The following is a 15,801-nucleotide window of genomic DNA, read 5'->3' as shown; positions in this document are numbered from 1 at the left end:
GCGGCATCAGGAGGAACGGTTGGCAGCTTTGGAAATAGAACTTCCTACGAATGGGGCGAGGTCGACGGAATGGGAGGATGTTCGGGGGGAGATAGGGGACATATGGGACTCTAGGCAAATATGTTAGAACAGCGAGTAAACGTCGCTGGTACATGGAAGGAGATAAGGCGGGGCGGCTGTTAGCACGCCTGATTAGGGCAGAGACTTAGCCTTGCCCTATCCTAGCACTTCAAAACGATCTTGGCAAGACGGTGTATACCCAATATGAAATAAATAAGGTTTTCCTAGCCCATTTAAACAAAATATATTCTGTGAGTAATTCGCCTTCGACCCTGGAAGCGGTGGAGGCCTATTTGGCTGAAGTAGAGCTGCCTAGTATCGAAGCGGAAAGTCAGGAGGCCCTGGGGGCCCCTTTAGTGGGGAGGAGATTCGGGCAGCCATTGCTCACTTGAAAACAGCAAAGTCCCCGGGCATGGATGGAATGGCTGCTGAACTCTATAAAGAGTACGGCGGAGTGTTGAGCTCCAAACTAATAGAGGTCACAGTGGAGGCTGAGGAGCGTGGTACGCTCCCAGACTCCATGAGGGAGGCACTGATTGTGTTGATCCCCAACCCGGGAAGGATCCCCTCCTCCCCGGCTCTTATAGGCCCATCTCCATGCTAAATGTCGATCCTAAAATTATCAGCCAGGTGTTGGCGTCTAGGCTCCTCCCTTATCTTTGACGACTGGTCCAGGATGACCAGTCCGGGTTTATCCCGAGCAGAAATACGTTGCGAAATATCCGCCGCCTGGCGCATATAATGCAATATTTGGAAGGGCGGTCCCAACAGCACTCTTTGGTGTTCCTCAATATCGAACAGGCGTTCGACTATTAGTAGGAGCTACTTTTGGCGGGTATTGATTAAGATGGGCCTTGGGGAAGGATTGGTCAACTGGATAACGTTGCTGTATGCGCATCCGATGGCGAGGGTTCGCACTTGGCGTTAGGTTTGCGATGCATTCCCCAAAGCAAGAGGGACTCTGCAGGGTTGCCCGCTTTTCCCCTTGCTATTTGCTCTGGCAATGGAGCCATTGGCGTGTCGTCTGCGATAATTGCTGGAGGGACATGGTGTACGAGTACGAAGTTCAGAGCATGTGGTGTCCCTGTACGACGATGATGAGCTGATATACCTAAACCGACATTCTCAGTCATTGCCGACATTGCTAGCGGCGCTAGCCCAGTTCGCGGGGGTCTTCGGGCTTCACATTAATAGAACAAAGTCACAGCTCTACGCGATAGGGACGGGCAGAGAATGGAGAGGAGGCCAACGTCCAGTGTTAGAGTTGCCATGGGTTGAGGACATGATCCGCTACCTGGGGATATGGGTCGGGAGGACAGAGGAGATGTTCTAACGGCACAATATGGGGAGGATAATTTGAGGGCTGCAGGGTAGCATAACTTTTTGGAACACTCAACCTATCCCTGATGGGAAAGATTGCGTTAAAAAAGATGGTGGTCCTGCCCCGATGTCCCTACACCATGCAAGGCTCCTTCTTTGAAATTCCACACCGGGTATTTAGGGAGCTTGATAAAATGCTGGTCCAATTATTGTGGAATGGGAAGCGATGCAGGGGTAGTTTAGTGGTCATTAAGTGCAGCTGGGGTAAAGGGGGGTTGGAAATCCCTGACTTGGAACTCTATTATTTTGCTTCGCAATTGCAACATGCTATTGCTTGGCTGGACGCGGAGCCCTCCCGGGAGAGGTCCTTGTTGGCAGGTACGTACAGAGATCAGCAGCTGGGGGCGCTGTTCTGGCGGGCTGGAGGGCTCACGGAGCGCGGTCCCCCTTTGGTGCGGCTCGGAGCTGCAATTTGGACCTGAGTGGTCCGGAGAATAATTTGGGACAGACCCTTTGCCCCGGAGGCGGACTTCTGGATGATGCCGCCCTTTGCCCGGATTGACCAGGTGATGTCAGTAGAGGTCTGGAAGGCCGGAGGATGCTTAATGTTGTCAGACCTCTACCCAGATGATACATTCCTAAGTTATATGTATCCTGAGTTACAAAGACCCGGCAGTGGGGGGTTTGGGGGAGGGAAGGGGGCGGTTGGGGGGTAGTGGGGTGGGGGGTTTCCTATAGTTGGGTAAGTTTTGGGGGGGAACATTTTGTGAGACGGTTAACTGAAGAAAACGTTGAGGGTGGCGAATCTAGTCCTTATCGATGACGTATTTTCTTATAGCTTAGTTGTTCGCCTCGGCTACGGAGGACGAAATGTAACTATGTTATGAATATGCATTGCAGATTTGGAGAAACCCCAATAAGGAAATAAAAAAAAAAAACTTGAGTACATGCAAATGTGGCAAAGGCAGTGGCATTCTTTGTAATGGATTACAAAGGAAAATGTTCATGCAACTGAATTACCAAGTCCCCTGACACCACCCCAGCTCAGGGGCCATTTACGACTCTAGACAAACGTGCATATTTTGTAGATGTACAGCAGCTGTAAGTTAGGTCTGTGTGCATAAAAACTTGCAAATGCTTAGTCTTGTGAATTTGTGTCTGTATTTCACATACACAGTCGTGACTTTTCTGCCAGCAAGATACACTTGTGAAAGACAGTCAATATTAGGATGTCCAATGCTTTTTCACAAGCCCCCAACACATTTATACCTGTTCAGTACAAGGGGCAAAACATCACAATTCTTAAGCACTGCACATTAAGTTGGGTGGCCAATTTGTCAATAAATGGCAACATGATGCGTGCTTTCTTTTTTGCAAACGAACCAGTGTTTTTATGAATATTGCCAGCAAAAATCAGAACCATGGACACAGTGCAGAAACCTAGGTTGAAACTATTTTAGTTGTCAATTTCAGCAACATTGATATACATAATTCCAAAATGTCAAGGGCACCGGTAGAATTGGATGAAAGTATAGCAAACTACTGAAATTGTCAACCCTGAAACAAGGAAACCAGAGTTCAAATCCTCGAGTTGCCACATGACCTGATCCTGGATACTTCCCTGCCTCCTTCTATCCCAGTGATGATGAAACTGGGAGTGCTTAGAAAACCGTATTCCGCCTTATGTCATGAATGACATGGACTGATAGTTTTACAGTATAAACAGAACAGGCCGGTATAAGCAGACATGGCTGCCCTTTCACTTTAGAGAAACATTGCTGTACTGCACTGCACTGGTATTAAGACGGTAAGTTCCTACCACACGAGAGGCTGAAAATGCTTTAAGGGTGGACAAGCCCCAGCCCGTTTATGATGTATGGATTCAGGGAAGAGGATGCATAGTTGCCAGTGGACGTCATGTCTTGGTGTCATTCGTGAGGATTGGAGGTGTGCTCCAGCAGTGTTGCAGCAGACATGTTCAAACACAGCATTTATTGACGAACGCAGCAAAGAAGTATCAGAGATGGGAAAGCAGTGTGTCTACACACACCAGCCGAGCTTCCTGTCCACACTACATTTCAGGAAACAGACCAGTCTAGCGTGACATTCCTCATTCTAAGCGACTGTGGATTATTTAATTTTATTGGGAATCGAGTTCTAGAGTTGGATGTCTACACAGAGCAGGTTTGCCCACGTAGTTATGTTTTAAAAAGGAAGGACGGTCAAGAGTGCAGCCATTTTGGATTGGAGTTTCATTCTTTGGCACTATCGGCCACGTTCAGATTGTAGAAATGGTTGTCCTGCTGCACATATTGGCCATTGGGCAATGCACAAAGTTATGAATGATATTTTAGGAATGGGGAGCCACTCTAAGGCCTTGGGTGGTGATATCACATTTATTTACGTGTACAACTTATCTTGCAGCGACCTTCTGGACCCGCTGTAATTTCTAGACTTGGTGTCGTAGGAACACATTATAAAGCGAACGCCATAGCTGAGGCATGAAAGGACTAGACCCCGTGAGAGTCCAGGGTGAGAGCCAATCCTGCTTACGATTCCATTAGTGTCCTCAGTCACCGCAGTGGGATCGTTGATGCGAAGATGCTTGTGAGCCTCAGCAGGTGTGCATAATAGCCTGGCCTTGAGGGATTATCAAAGGTGTACTTCAATCCCCCACCAGTAAGGGATTCCTTTCCGTCTCAGAATTGAAGTGACATGACCAAAGCATCCTCTCTTTCCAGTGTTGTGGACAAAACATCTTGATGTAAAACCATTTTATCACCGGGAGACTGGATCTCCAATCAGTTTTGCAGCAGTTATTGGGGATTCTTTGAGCTTAAACACTGGGAGTGGACTTGAACAAATCTGAAAATTTGACAAAACGGTGTACTACCCAGATCACTGTCAAAATCATAGGGTTTTGTCAACACACTGTAGAAGAGCATCATAAGATGACTACACCTCATCCCCAGTAACCCCGGGGTTAATGGCACAGATTCTGATCTTTTACGTCCACACTCCTCTCTATCCTTGAGCCCTTCCACCACGCCAAGACGTCAGGCCTACCACCCTCTACAACAATTTATCCTGTTCATGATCCTGTTCTGTCATTAATCTCTCTAATAGATCCAGTCTGGATTCAGCTTTCTGTACATTATGGTGGGGTTCCAGAGTGGATTTCAACAGATCTTGATGCAAGGATAACATTTGTGCATCAAGAGAATGTCACTTTTCATGACTCGTGTCTGAGAGTGATCTTTCTATCTTGAGCCTCTGAGGATCTCGGATTCATAGGGATCATATATTTATGTTTTTGTTTTACCTCAACATATCCTTTAAAAGTTGTTTTAGACTTTGTTTTTCTTAGGTTTGCGGTTTTTGCTGCTCGTCAGTCTGAGTCCCGAAGAGTACAAGAGGAGGTACCCTATTAGTCTTGAGTAGTATCGAATCTACAAGAAGTGACACTGCCACAGAAAGTTCCTAAGTTTTGTAAAACCAGTTCTGGAACTAGCCACACTATGGGGTCAAGCCTTCCGAACCACAAATGTAATTCAGGCCCAGTCAAATACTTGCCATGTCCTTCAGCCTGAGTTCTCCTGTCCTCAGCATGCGCTAGTTGGCAACACAGTGCCTCTAGCGTCATGGGCAGAACTCGTCCAAGTTAGACGTGTCTCGAGCGGCAGCTCTTTTATAAAGCCCTCAGGTCACTCACTTCGATATCAAATATCCCAATGTGCTACTAGTTCTGGTCTTGGAGTCAGCCCAATTCCATTCAATGCCATGTAGCCTTGTCCATACTTTTAGCTTTTTGGACGTGGACAACAGACAATCTCATTCTCCATATAAGTAGTGGGCTCCCAAGCAGTCCTGCCCTCCAATGTCTGGACTACAGAACTGGTCAAGTAAGCACTGGACTCCCACCACACAGCCTCTTACCCGTCACTATACTTAGACTGGCCTTTTGGTACCCTTCAGAGCCTCTAGCTCTATAATCATTTGCTGGTGCCTTGGCAAGGACGTGCATTTAATTAATGCAACTGATAGTTTTGGGGGCTGGTAAACTAATTAAGTTTAATTTGCTCACCGGGGTCACTTTTTGGCACAAAGCACAATTAAAGTTGAACTACCTCCCAGGGCTCAGTCCGCTACCATTCTCAACATGTCCGCTGCCGTCTTGAAAAAGCAGCACGTTCTTCTCTGCATAGCCACCAGCTTCCTAGTTAGTATCTACACCTGTAAGCTGATACGAGTTTTAAAATTTTACCCTGGGCTGTTCCGCTGTGTCCCCCACCCCATCTAATCTAGGCAGTTCGTGGCTCAGACTCAGACCCGAGGCCCGAGCGCAGCAAGGATGCATCTTGCTGGGTCCTCGCCCTGGTCACGCTCCCATGTATAAAAAAAAAAAAAAATTACATTGTCCAGAAACGGTCTAGTTGAAATGGGATGAGCTAACAATTTCTCTGGCCAGTATGACTGCAGATTATGCCAGGAGGTGGTTTTCGAATTCCTTTAGGAGTGGCTTGATTAACGATCCAGCAATGGAAAAGGCGTTATTTGTTCATTGGTTTAATTTACTCGAAAGTGTGTTTAATTTGAATAGTTTTGGTGCAAAGATATTGCTTGTGAGGAGTGTTACCAACTGTTTCAATTGAAATTGGGCCTCGAGGCTGTTGGCTTTTTCGAGGAAGTGTTCGGATAGTGAGTTGCAGAGAATCAGAGTATATTTCACAGTTTAACTTTCAGTCCCAGTTTTAGAAGTTAGAGGGGACTTTAAGAGCTCTTTGGTTTGGTATGAAGAGTCCATGGCACGGTCAATTTCAGGAGCTAATTAGGGGAAACGCTGCCAGAAATGTCCATGACCCTTTGGTGGAACTGATTGATGGTCATCAGAAGGTCCTGCAGCCACTTAAACAGTTCTATCCAAAATATGCCCAGGTTTGGGTTCTTTCATGGTTTGGTAAGTGCATTTGAACAAGAGGCCAATTGAGAGGTGGTAGAATAGGAAGGATGAGGTCAAGGTTGATGATACAATGATCACACCAGGTGGCAGGATTGATTCAAATCTCTGACAGCAGGCCATTTGGGGCTACAAGTGTGTCAAGAACATGGACAGCAGAGTAAGTCAGTCCAATAACTAGTTGGTGGAGGTTAAGGGCTGAAGTATAAGATGAGTGATGCAGCGTGCTGCAGTTAAGGCTTGTTACACCAGTTGTTGATGTTGAGGTCACCCATTGATGGCCCATTATGATGTCTGAAATGGAAACTCAAAGATTAGTTATGAGAGTGTGGTCAATATGCCTATGGATTTAGTCTGTTTATTGATTGGTGAGATCAGTTGTCTCTTCACAATTTAGTTACACAACTTTCTCCAGTTTAGTTAGTGACGGCTCTTTTTTACTTTTTCAATTTTGCTCAGTCATTTGGGTATGCATGACGCACTGACCTCGTTTTGTGTTAGGCTCAATTCCAATTGGCCTGGCCCTTGGTTGGGTCTTTTGTTAGTAAATATTTTGTTTGGTGCCCCTACAATTCCATATGTTATTGTTTATTTACATATTGAAATTGATGGTTGCTCTCAGACATTGTTCAATGGCCTGATGATGACCTAACAAATCAAGGTCGAAACGCTGTTTACGCTTTCCTTTGGGAAACCAAGAGGAAGCATACATTGCATTCTGATCTGGTTATAATACACACAAATATTTGCATTCTTTTCCTCTGCCATTGTGTGTGTTTTTTGTTTACACTGTGATATGTATTATTATGTTTGCTGTGTGTAACCTTGTGAGCGCCAAGTGTATGTTTATATTGGATGTTGTTTTATTCATGTTTTAGACAAAATAATTTCAATAACAAAGCTTTCTAAAAGAATCTATCGTGGGTACCTTACTTTCAGTTTTTTGTTGCTTCCATTGTTGCACGGAGTCACACTTTTGTGTGATTTTGTTTAATTATCATTAGAGTTTTCTTTCCCTTTTCTACATTAATTATTTTCCATTGTAGCCGTTATATTGTTAATTGGCCCCAGGGTCTGGGGAATAGGACTGCCCCTGTTTGATGTAATCACTTTAATGATAAAGGGCACATAAGGGACATATAAGCTTGCACTTACATGTCCGCACCTTTGATATAAAGCACCTTGCCTCCTGGGCTTTAGGAGGCCTTCTTAAGGGTGACTAGCATTTATCAAAAACAGTGCATTGACTTTGCCGCACATGGTGAGGGTAACGTCAAGTTCAAGAAGTTTGCACTGCTCCTGCAGTCTACAATGGCAGGCCTGCTGTCAGTAGTTTATTTGCATCACTAAGGGTGGTACAAACATTGATGCATGCTCTGTGGGCCCTTTACCACCCATGCCCTGGGTACCACTGATACCATATACTAGGGACTTTTAAGAGGGGTAAAGTCCTGTCAATCGAGGGTGCTCATTTACACATTTAGGGAGATAGCACTGGTACTGTGGCCTGGTTAGCAGGTTTCAGTGCACCTTCAGAGTTGAAAACCAGCATTTAGTAGTCTAAATGGGGGCAAATATTGGGAGGACATCTGCAGAAAGCACGGTTTTCTCACAGTGTTGGTAGCACACATGTATTGTTTAATGTTTGTTTTTGTATGATTTTATAGCTAAGCAATTGCTTATATATGCAATTCAAACCGTCAAAAACGTTTCAAATTGTTTAACGATTTGTTGGCAAATGCTTATATATGCATTTCAAACAAAATGTTTCACAGAAGTAGGTGAAGGTGCATGTTGATTTTTTATAACAATCAATAATACGACTATCCTTAAAAATATAAATCTGAAAAGAGTATTCGCTAAATACAAAGAAGCGTTTGGGAAAGGAATCTTCACACCTCCAGGGTGCTAAGAACTGAGAGCCGGAAGCTGAGAGTGTGTTTGCACAGACAGGAGCTCTAAACACGTTCTGGAAAGCCACAAGGAGGACCCTCAGGCCACTAAACAGGCCAAATCTGCTGGCTGGGACACCAACTCTCTTCCTATGGAACAGTGCCTCTGTTGTTCCTTTAAGGTTATTGAAAGGAAAGGCTACCTAAAGGCTATACAAATGCTGTAATACAATACAATACAATACTTCTGGGCTACTGAGATCATTACCCAGAAAGTACAATGTGCTTGATAGATGGTGGGAAAGTATCTAGTGAGCTCACACTAAGACCTAAAAAAATGCACTAAATTGGGGCAGTTTTTCCTACTGGCTGATGCATACATGGAGTGCTTCTTGCATTGTAAACCAGGTAAAAATCCCTTTAGAATTTAGCCCATATCACACAAAATAAGAAAAATTTCGTTCTTTGAGAGCTGTAACAAACATATACATAAATCGAAGATGTAATCACCAGAAAACGATGATCAGAACTGAATGTGTGATTAGTAGAAAGAACCAGTAGATGGTGGTGTAAAGCTTATGTGCTTGATAAAGGCCTTGGACACAGGTTAAACGTTGCAATTATTTTTTTCTCCATTTAAAGTGATTGAATATGGAAATGTAAGCTTGTACTATTGTGTTCTCAGATGAGGCTAACCCTCCCTCACACAAACGGAGCTCATTAAAAGTCTGTAAGAATGGTTTACCCTCATACATTGTTTTTCCATGAGTAAAGACAAAAAATCACTGAATCTAGACAAAAGGCATTCCAAACACACAGCTATCCAGCTTACTGGGAAGGCATGCTCTCCTCTGAAAGATGTCGCTGAACCCTACCATCAAAGAAGTCTCACCTTTCATGACTTTGTGTAGCTTTCGCCAGTCTCAGACTGTAGACCCCAACATTGAAGGGAGACCAAGAATGTTCACAAGTTTAATTTGACATGTGAGCCAGGGGATTCAATCACTGGGACTGTACTGTAGGTGTGGGCGGAAAAAGTAGCAAGACTCATTCTTTCCTACATTTAAAGGAAGTTTGGAATGACAGTTTAATTTCCCGAGCACGCATACTCATCTATGTTTAAAAAACACGTGTTTTCTTTCGCATTACTGTCCAGTCTAGAAACCGTTAGTGTCACTCAAGAGCTGCAGAGCAGGTGATGTCAGAGCCTCCTTCTCAGGTCTAATGCAGAGGCTAAGAAAGAATGCCGAAGACATAACTTTCATGAGAAGCGTGTGTCTGGAGCTCTATGCTCTGTCAGCCAGTGATGAAACAAATTGAAACCCATCAAATGACCTTCGTAAAGGATCACAGGTGGAAAACCTGAACTGGATCACATCTGGTAAGCCAAAACTGGATCCCGGCTGAAAAGACGGTCTCATCGTCAGATTGAAATGCATCATAAGTCTAAACATGAGAAATCCTATTAACTGGTCAACAGTCTGGCCAGTTGTGAGGAGCATGGACCCCAACGTAAGGATATCCACTTAAAAGTCTAAGGGGTTCAAAAGGCACAGATAAGAATTGCTTTTATATGCACTCTATAAAATGTTATGGTAGAAGCCACATGAACAGAATACGAAAGGTTTAACTCCAGACGGTCTGATAAATTCTCTACAAATAACCCCTGAGGAATGCTAAGTGACAGAGGAGTGTGATCACGTTTTGTTAAAAATATGTGTACATTTACTTGCATGGCTGTCTCTTCATCAATTTTGCACATATGACTCATTGGGTACACCTGTGACAGTGTATGTGCTGCATGTGTTTTCACCCGAGAGAGCTATAGAAAGAGTCTGCAGCCCACCCATTGCTTAGCATTAGTTGGCTTCATTGTAAATCTTATTTTCTACCTTCTAATTGGCCGTCATTCTCTTGCTTCACTTTCTCTTCTTTTGGCTGAAGCATGGACCAAGTACTGATTGCTTCAGCTTGATTGTAGCCCTTCCTCTGCTCGCGCTGTGATTGAGGCACTACTTTTATTTTTTCTTCTGCCCTGTCGTACCTGTTGAACTTCATGCAATTTGTAGCTATGTTTTACTATGTCAAAAGCACTTAAAAGAAGCCATTTTCTCCTTTGAAATGGATGTTTATTGTGACAACAGACGTTATCTGGTTCCAAATGTATTTTCAATAGGACAGGGGCGCAATTGCCAAGTGTCATATTTGTTTCCTTTTTCACACATGGGGAGATTACCTGATATGCTCAAAATCACAGGGGTGTTGTGCCGAGACCTAACAAGCATTGGCAAAGTTAATAGGTCTCACCTTTGAGACTATTGGCTCTGCCATTGCTCTGTATGCATGCAATACAGCTTTGCTGACTTTGGCAATGATGTGTAGCCATGTGGTGTATGTAGCCATTTGGTAAAGCAGTGTGGGTAAAAAGAATAATAAAAAAAAGGACTATGATGCATCTAGCACTAATGTACTTAAGAATAAAAATGCATTAGCCCTGCTGCGAAACAGGGTCTTTTTTGTTATTCATTTTAGCCACACTGCAAAGCATCCATGCTTCTGTATAGCATGACTACAAAAAATGGCAAAAGCCAGTAGCTGCCATAGCGAGACCTGTTGGCTTTGCTAATGCCTGTTTTTAGCCATCTCATTTTCACCCTGCACTGATTGTCGCAGTTAGCAATGTATGTTTCAAGAAGACAGTACATGTTTACCAACATTCCTTTGGGACTGTAACTAGGGCTCTGAAGTGACCTGTATACCAAAACCTTTGGAGGGTCAGGGCAGTTATCGCTCACAAACTTCCATAGTGTTTTGAAGCATACATACAGTATAGTGCATTATTTTGGAAGCAGTTTTCCTTCATACTACCCAATACAGAGCAAAGATTTGTTTTACATTGGCTCGTAACGCTTTCCTCCCTCTCAATGTACCGCCAAATTAATGCCATCTCGTCCACCTGCTTCAACATGCTCTGCCTCCTTCGTAAGATCTTCAAGCAGATCCCCGCCGAGTCCAGGAAAACAGCCACCCATGCACTCATCAGCAGCAGACTAAACTACAGCAACGAACTCTATGCCGGCCCCAAACCCAGAAACTCCAAAACAAACTGCAGACCGTCCAGATCGCCTCCGCCAGACTCATCCTGAACATCCTGTACTGCAACTGCATCACTGGCCACCAGAGACCCCTACACTGGCTTTCGGTCAACAAGGGGATATCCTTCAATCTTTTCACACAAGCCCACAAAGCCCTCCACAATGCCGGACCTGCGTACCTCAACCACCGCCTCTCCTTTTGCACTCCCACCAGACATCTCAGCTCAGCCCAACTGGCCCTGGCCACCGTCCCACAAGACCACGACTGGAGGAAGATTCTTTTCCTACCTCTCTGTGAAGATTTGAAACTCCCTGCCTCTACACCCAGGTAATCACCATCGCTGCCGCAATTCAGGAAGGACCTCAAAACCTCGCTCTTCGATTGAACTGTATACACCCACCCCCGCGTCGAGACCCTCACAGGTGAGTAGTCTTTCTTCATAAGACTGATTGATTGACTGAGTGTTTGACAGTCAAACTGGAGGGTGTGATTTTTATAGTTACTCAATACCTAAATATCTTTGATTTTTGTTTGAATGCAATCTTTAATCAGCAGTACAACAGTGGTTGTGAATCGGCAGCCGATTCAACAAAGTGCGGTAATTGTATGGTGATTTTAATTCTTGACAGATGGTAATGCTGAAGAAGTAATGGGGACTAATCTAAGCTGAAAAGTCAGGCTGGACTAAGGAAACGGATTCACTTTTGAGGCAGAAAGCAGTTAATGAACAACTGTCTAGTGGGCACAGGCACATATGTAAACGCATTTTGTTATATAAGAAGAATTTGTCACTTTTGTTTTGTAGAAAAAGTACAACATCATGTTATATACCTTATTAGTGCTATCCCGTGAAGTTTGAGACTTACAAAGGTCACACATGGCAAAAAACACTTACCAGCCCATGGAAGGAGTCATCTGTCCAACACTGCCAGGAGGAAGGGAGTAGAAGCCCGATAAATCTGGCGATTGTGAAGGTCGGTGCACACCTAAGCAGAAGACCAACATGTGAGTTAAAAAGTTAAACTTGGCAGCAAAAAGTGCCAAAATATTCAGACACATTGGGTCAGATCTTTTACTTACAAGTGTGTTATGATTGGGCATGGTGGGGAAAATTTGGATTTTGGCAGCAGGCACTCCCTATATCGGTAGAATGATTACTTAATAAATATTGAATATTTCAATTATACACCATCCTAGCCTCTATGCTGCGATTGAAGCTTCAAGTTTAACATAGGAGTGTTGCACAAATTGTCAATTTACATTTCCTAAGTTTGCTACATTTTGGCAGATGCATGTATCTTGCATAAGACGTCTCCTCAATGATCAAGTTCTGTGGAGAAGAAGAGGGAATCAAAAGCTATTGAAATACTGACATAAGCTGCTTCTTTCATTGAATTAACCAAAGCCATTAGGCTTCACTCATTTCCTGGCAGGTTTTTAAATTTTCCCTTTTAGGTTTGGGTTTTGTCAGTGCAGCGGTCAAACAGACTTGTTATGTAAAATATACAAACAGTGGACTGTACGTCGGACCATTTACCCAGTGGTTTTGTCTGACCAGCCCCTTTCAGCCACTGGTGTGAGACTGTCAATTATGTCTTGGCTCAGCCCAGGGGCGTTTTCATCTCTCTGTAAGGCTATTAGCTTTTAGGATGTATCCTTCCGCCTTCACTCAAGTGCTTGCATCAAATGCTTTAAGGACTACTTTACAAGCATAGCCCATTCTGTCCACTCTTGCTGCCTTCCTGGTGTGCCTCTCACTCTGCTCTTCTGCACACTGTCTCTAGCTCCCCCCACCATCCATCCTCTCCTCTCTTGCTCCCATCTCCAGCTGCCTCCATTGTGCACTCCTTCCATCAGCCTGCCCTTCCTCCCAGTGGCTTCTCTTAAATGCCGCTCAGTGTTGTTTTCTTTGTTTCACAGAAATAAAGGAGGCCGCACTGAAGATCCCCTTGGCTTCAATTGCGCCTTTTTTTCTCCACGCAAAAAGAAACTCTGGTGGCATTGGAGCAGCTATTACATTCCCCACTTTACACACCAGAGAAAATGCACAGACTAGAAGAAGGGTTATTTTGTCACCCAACATTTATTTAAAAGTAGCTTATCCGTCGCGCATTGCTGCGATCTCCGAAGAAAAGAAATTGAAGGAAACTCGTTATGATAACATTCAATTTACATTGTGTCATTTTTATTGAAACTTATTCATTTTAATATGGAAAACATTTCAAAGTGTCGTTTTAATTCTATTTATTTATTCGAGTGCTTGTGGATACACGATTTTTTGTTTTTCCGTCTTGTGCGTACATCAGTATTCGAAAGATTATGAGGGCCCTGGGGGTCCAATATTTAAAAACAATTTATGCCACAAACCTTCGCGGGAGTGTACTCAACAACTTCCCAACGTTTCCTGGCGATCGGATGAATGCTGTTTTAAATCTATTTATTTATTCGAGTGCTTGTGGATACACGATTTGTTGTTTTTCCGTCTGGTGCGTACATCAGTATTCTAAAGATTATGAGGGCCCTGGGGGGCCGATATATAAAAAAGTTTATGCCAGAAACCTTCGCGGGAGTGTACTCTACAACTTCCCAAAGTTTCATGGCAATCGGATGAATGGTGAAGTATTGCATAAAGGACAGACAGACAGACATACATTAGTTTTTATATAGATAGAAACGAAACCTAAAAATTAATGCAATTCAAAACAGCCCACCCTTCATTTCCTGTCTGGCTTTAGTGTGCTTACGACACATTATTTATTTATTGCATTTATATGGCGCAACATTAAACCTAGTCTTAATGCATGTTACATCATAGGAAAGATGTGACAGCTAAGCAACAAGCTAGAAATGGGCAGTGGTGGCCTCTTGCAGTTGATGGGCATTTTGGACCCTGTCTGATTTGGTACTTTACCCGTGTAAGCTTGGGACATTTGACGCCATTCATACTTAACCTCCACTATGTGATAACTTTCAGGCAATAACAATGTTTTTGTAACAATAGGTTTATGACCTTAATCAGAATTGCTCTCCCTGACAACCTCCCAACACACTTACAATTTGGCAAAAAACTCAGTGAGATAAACACATTTTGAGATGAGATTGACGTGGGTTACATAAAAGAAACGGTTACAGACCAGGCAAAAAGTCCCTTGTACACAGGATTGTGGCCAATTACAGAGCCCCCCCCCCCAGCCCTTTTATTATCTGAATAGCAGACGTTCAGATTAGACACAGCATAATTCAACTGAGGGAAATCTCACCTGGGTGCGGATTCAAAACAGGAAAAAACGGCATTAACCCTGGTGACATTTTAAAACACTTTCAGGAACTTCTAAATAATCTGAACCTCCGTTTGCGATTAGAATTTACTTCCAGAAATGCTGTTGAGCAGACATCATTTTTACATGAACAGACGATCAACAATTTTTTTTGCACAATTGCTTAACAGAGTTCATCTTTGGAAAATGTTGTTAAATAGTATCGGATTATTTCATAAAAATTGCAGAAAACTGATTTCCCTGAATGCTAAATTACGAGATCCTTTCCAATTTTAGTTTCCTGCTCCTTAAAACCACTCCATAGAGATTACATGGGAAAACATTATGAGGACTGCCTATATATGTTCACACCCTCACTCGATTTTTTTTTTTTTGTCCTCATCTTTCGCCCTTGGTGATCAACTAGTAGCGTGTGGAAAATAACCTTACTGTCTCAGATAATCTGGAAGGAGCACGAGAGAGATCACCCTGATTGCCCCACAGTAATAATGTCATAGTCCACTTAAGCCACTTTAGAACAACCGTGTGGGACACATACTGCGTTCATATACCCAATCTTACACTGATTCCAACTTTGTAGGGTATAGTCAAAATAGAGGGTATGATACCAAGCAGCGTAATCATTGGACCCTGGGGAGAAAAAAAAACAAGAAAAAAAACAACCCCAAGATCAATCCAAAATATATCACCAATTTAGTAGCCTCCAGAAGTTTCTCTTATTTTTATTTCCTGATCTTAAGGGGCCCCTCACTCGATCTTAACTAATCTTTCAAAATCAAGATGAAAGTTCCAAAACAAATGCTGAAGAAGTCCTTAATATAGAATCCAAAACATACCAACGAAAACAATATTTATTTTGTTTGTCCAAGGAACATACATATTATGTATACAAAAAAATATTTTACTTGCAAGGTTTATGACCAATTAGGTCACTTCTGTCGACTTTCCATAAAGCAGTTGTAAAATGCAACCATCTTATTGACTAGCGGAGAGATATAAAGGGAAAATTATTTGCAGCCAAGAAGCAGTTAATGACACTGAGAAACCAAGCTTTACCACCCCCCAAAAGTCCCATGCATAAAAAGTGCAACCTAAAGTTATCGCTATAAGTGCTAGAGCTTAAAAGATAGGCTATTTTATTTAACATGAGATGGAGTTTGCAAGCACTACCTACCAGAACTGTCTGATGCCAATATCT

General features: G+C 43.2%; 1 protein-coding gene across 8 annotated transcripts in view; it reads right to left on the bottom strand.

Moving 5' to 3' along the window:
- The window catches only part of TCF7 (transcription factor 7), a 270,075-nt gene that overhangs the window by 65,722 nt on the left and 188,552 nt on the right, over window positions 1–15,801 (bottom strand). For all 8 annotated transcript variants that reach the window (XM_078653172.1, XM_078653174.1, XM_078653171.1 and 5 more), the window contains exon 5: window positions 12,221–12,311. In XM_078653172.1, the coding sequence (XP_078509298.1) occupies window positions 12,221–12,311 (91 nt within the window). The remainder of the gene's footprint in view (window positions 1–12,220; window positions 12,312–15,801) is intronic.

Source organism: Lissotriton helveticus, chromosome 7, assembly GCF_964261635.1.
Source record: "Lissotriton helveticus chromosome 7, aLisHel1.1, whole genome shotgun sequence".
NCBI classification, from domain to species: Eukaryota; Metazoa; Chordata; class Amphibia; order Caudata; family Salamandridae; genus Lissotriton; species Lissotriton helveticus.
The sequence above is the reverse complement of the archived record's forward strand: the minus strand, read 5'-3'. Positions and strand labels throughout refer to the sequence as shown.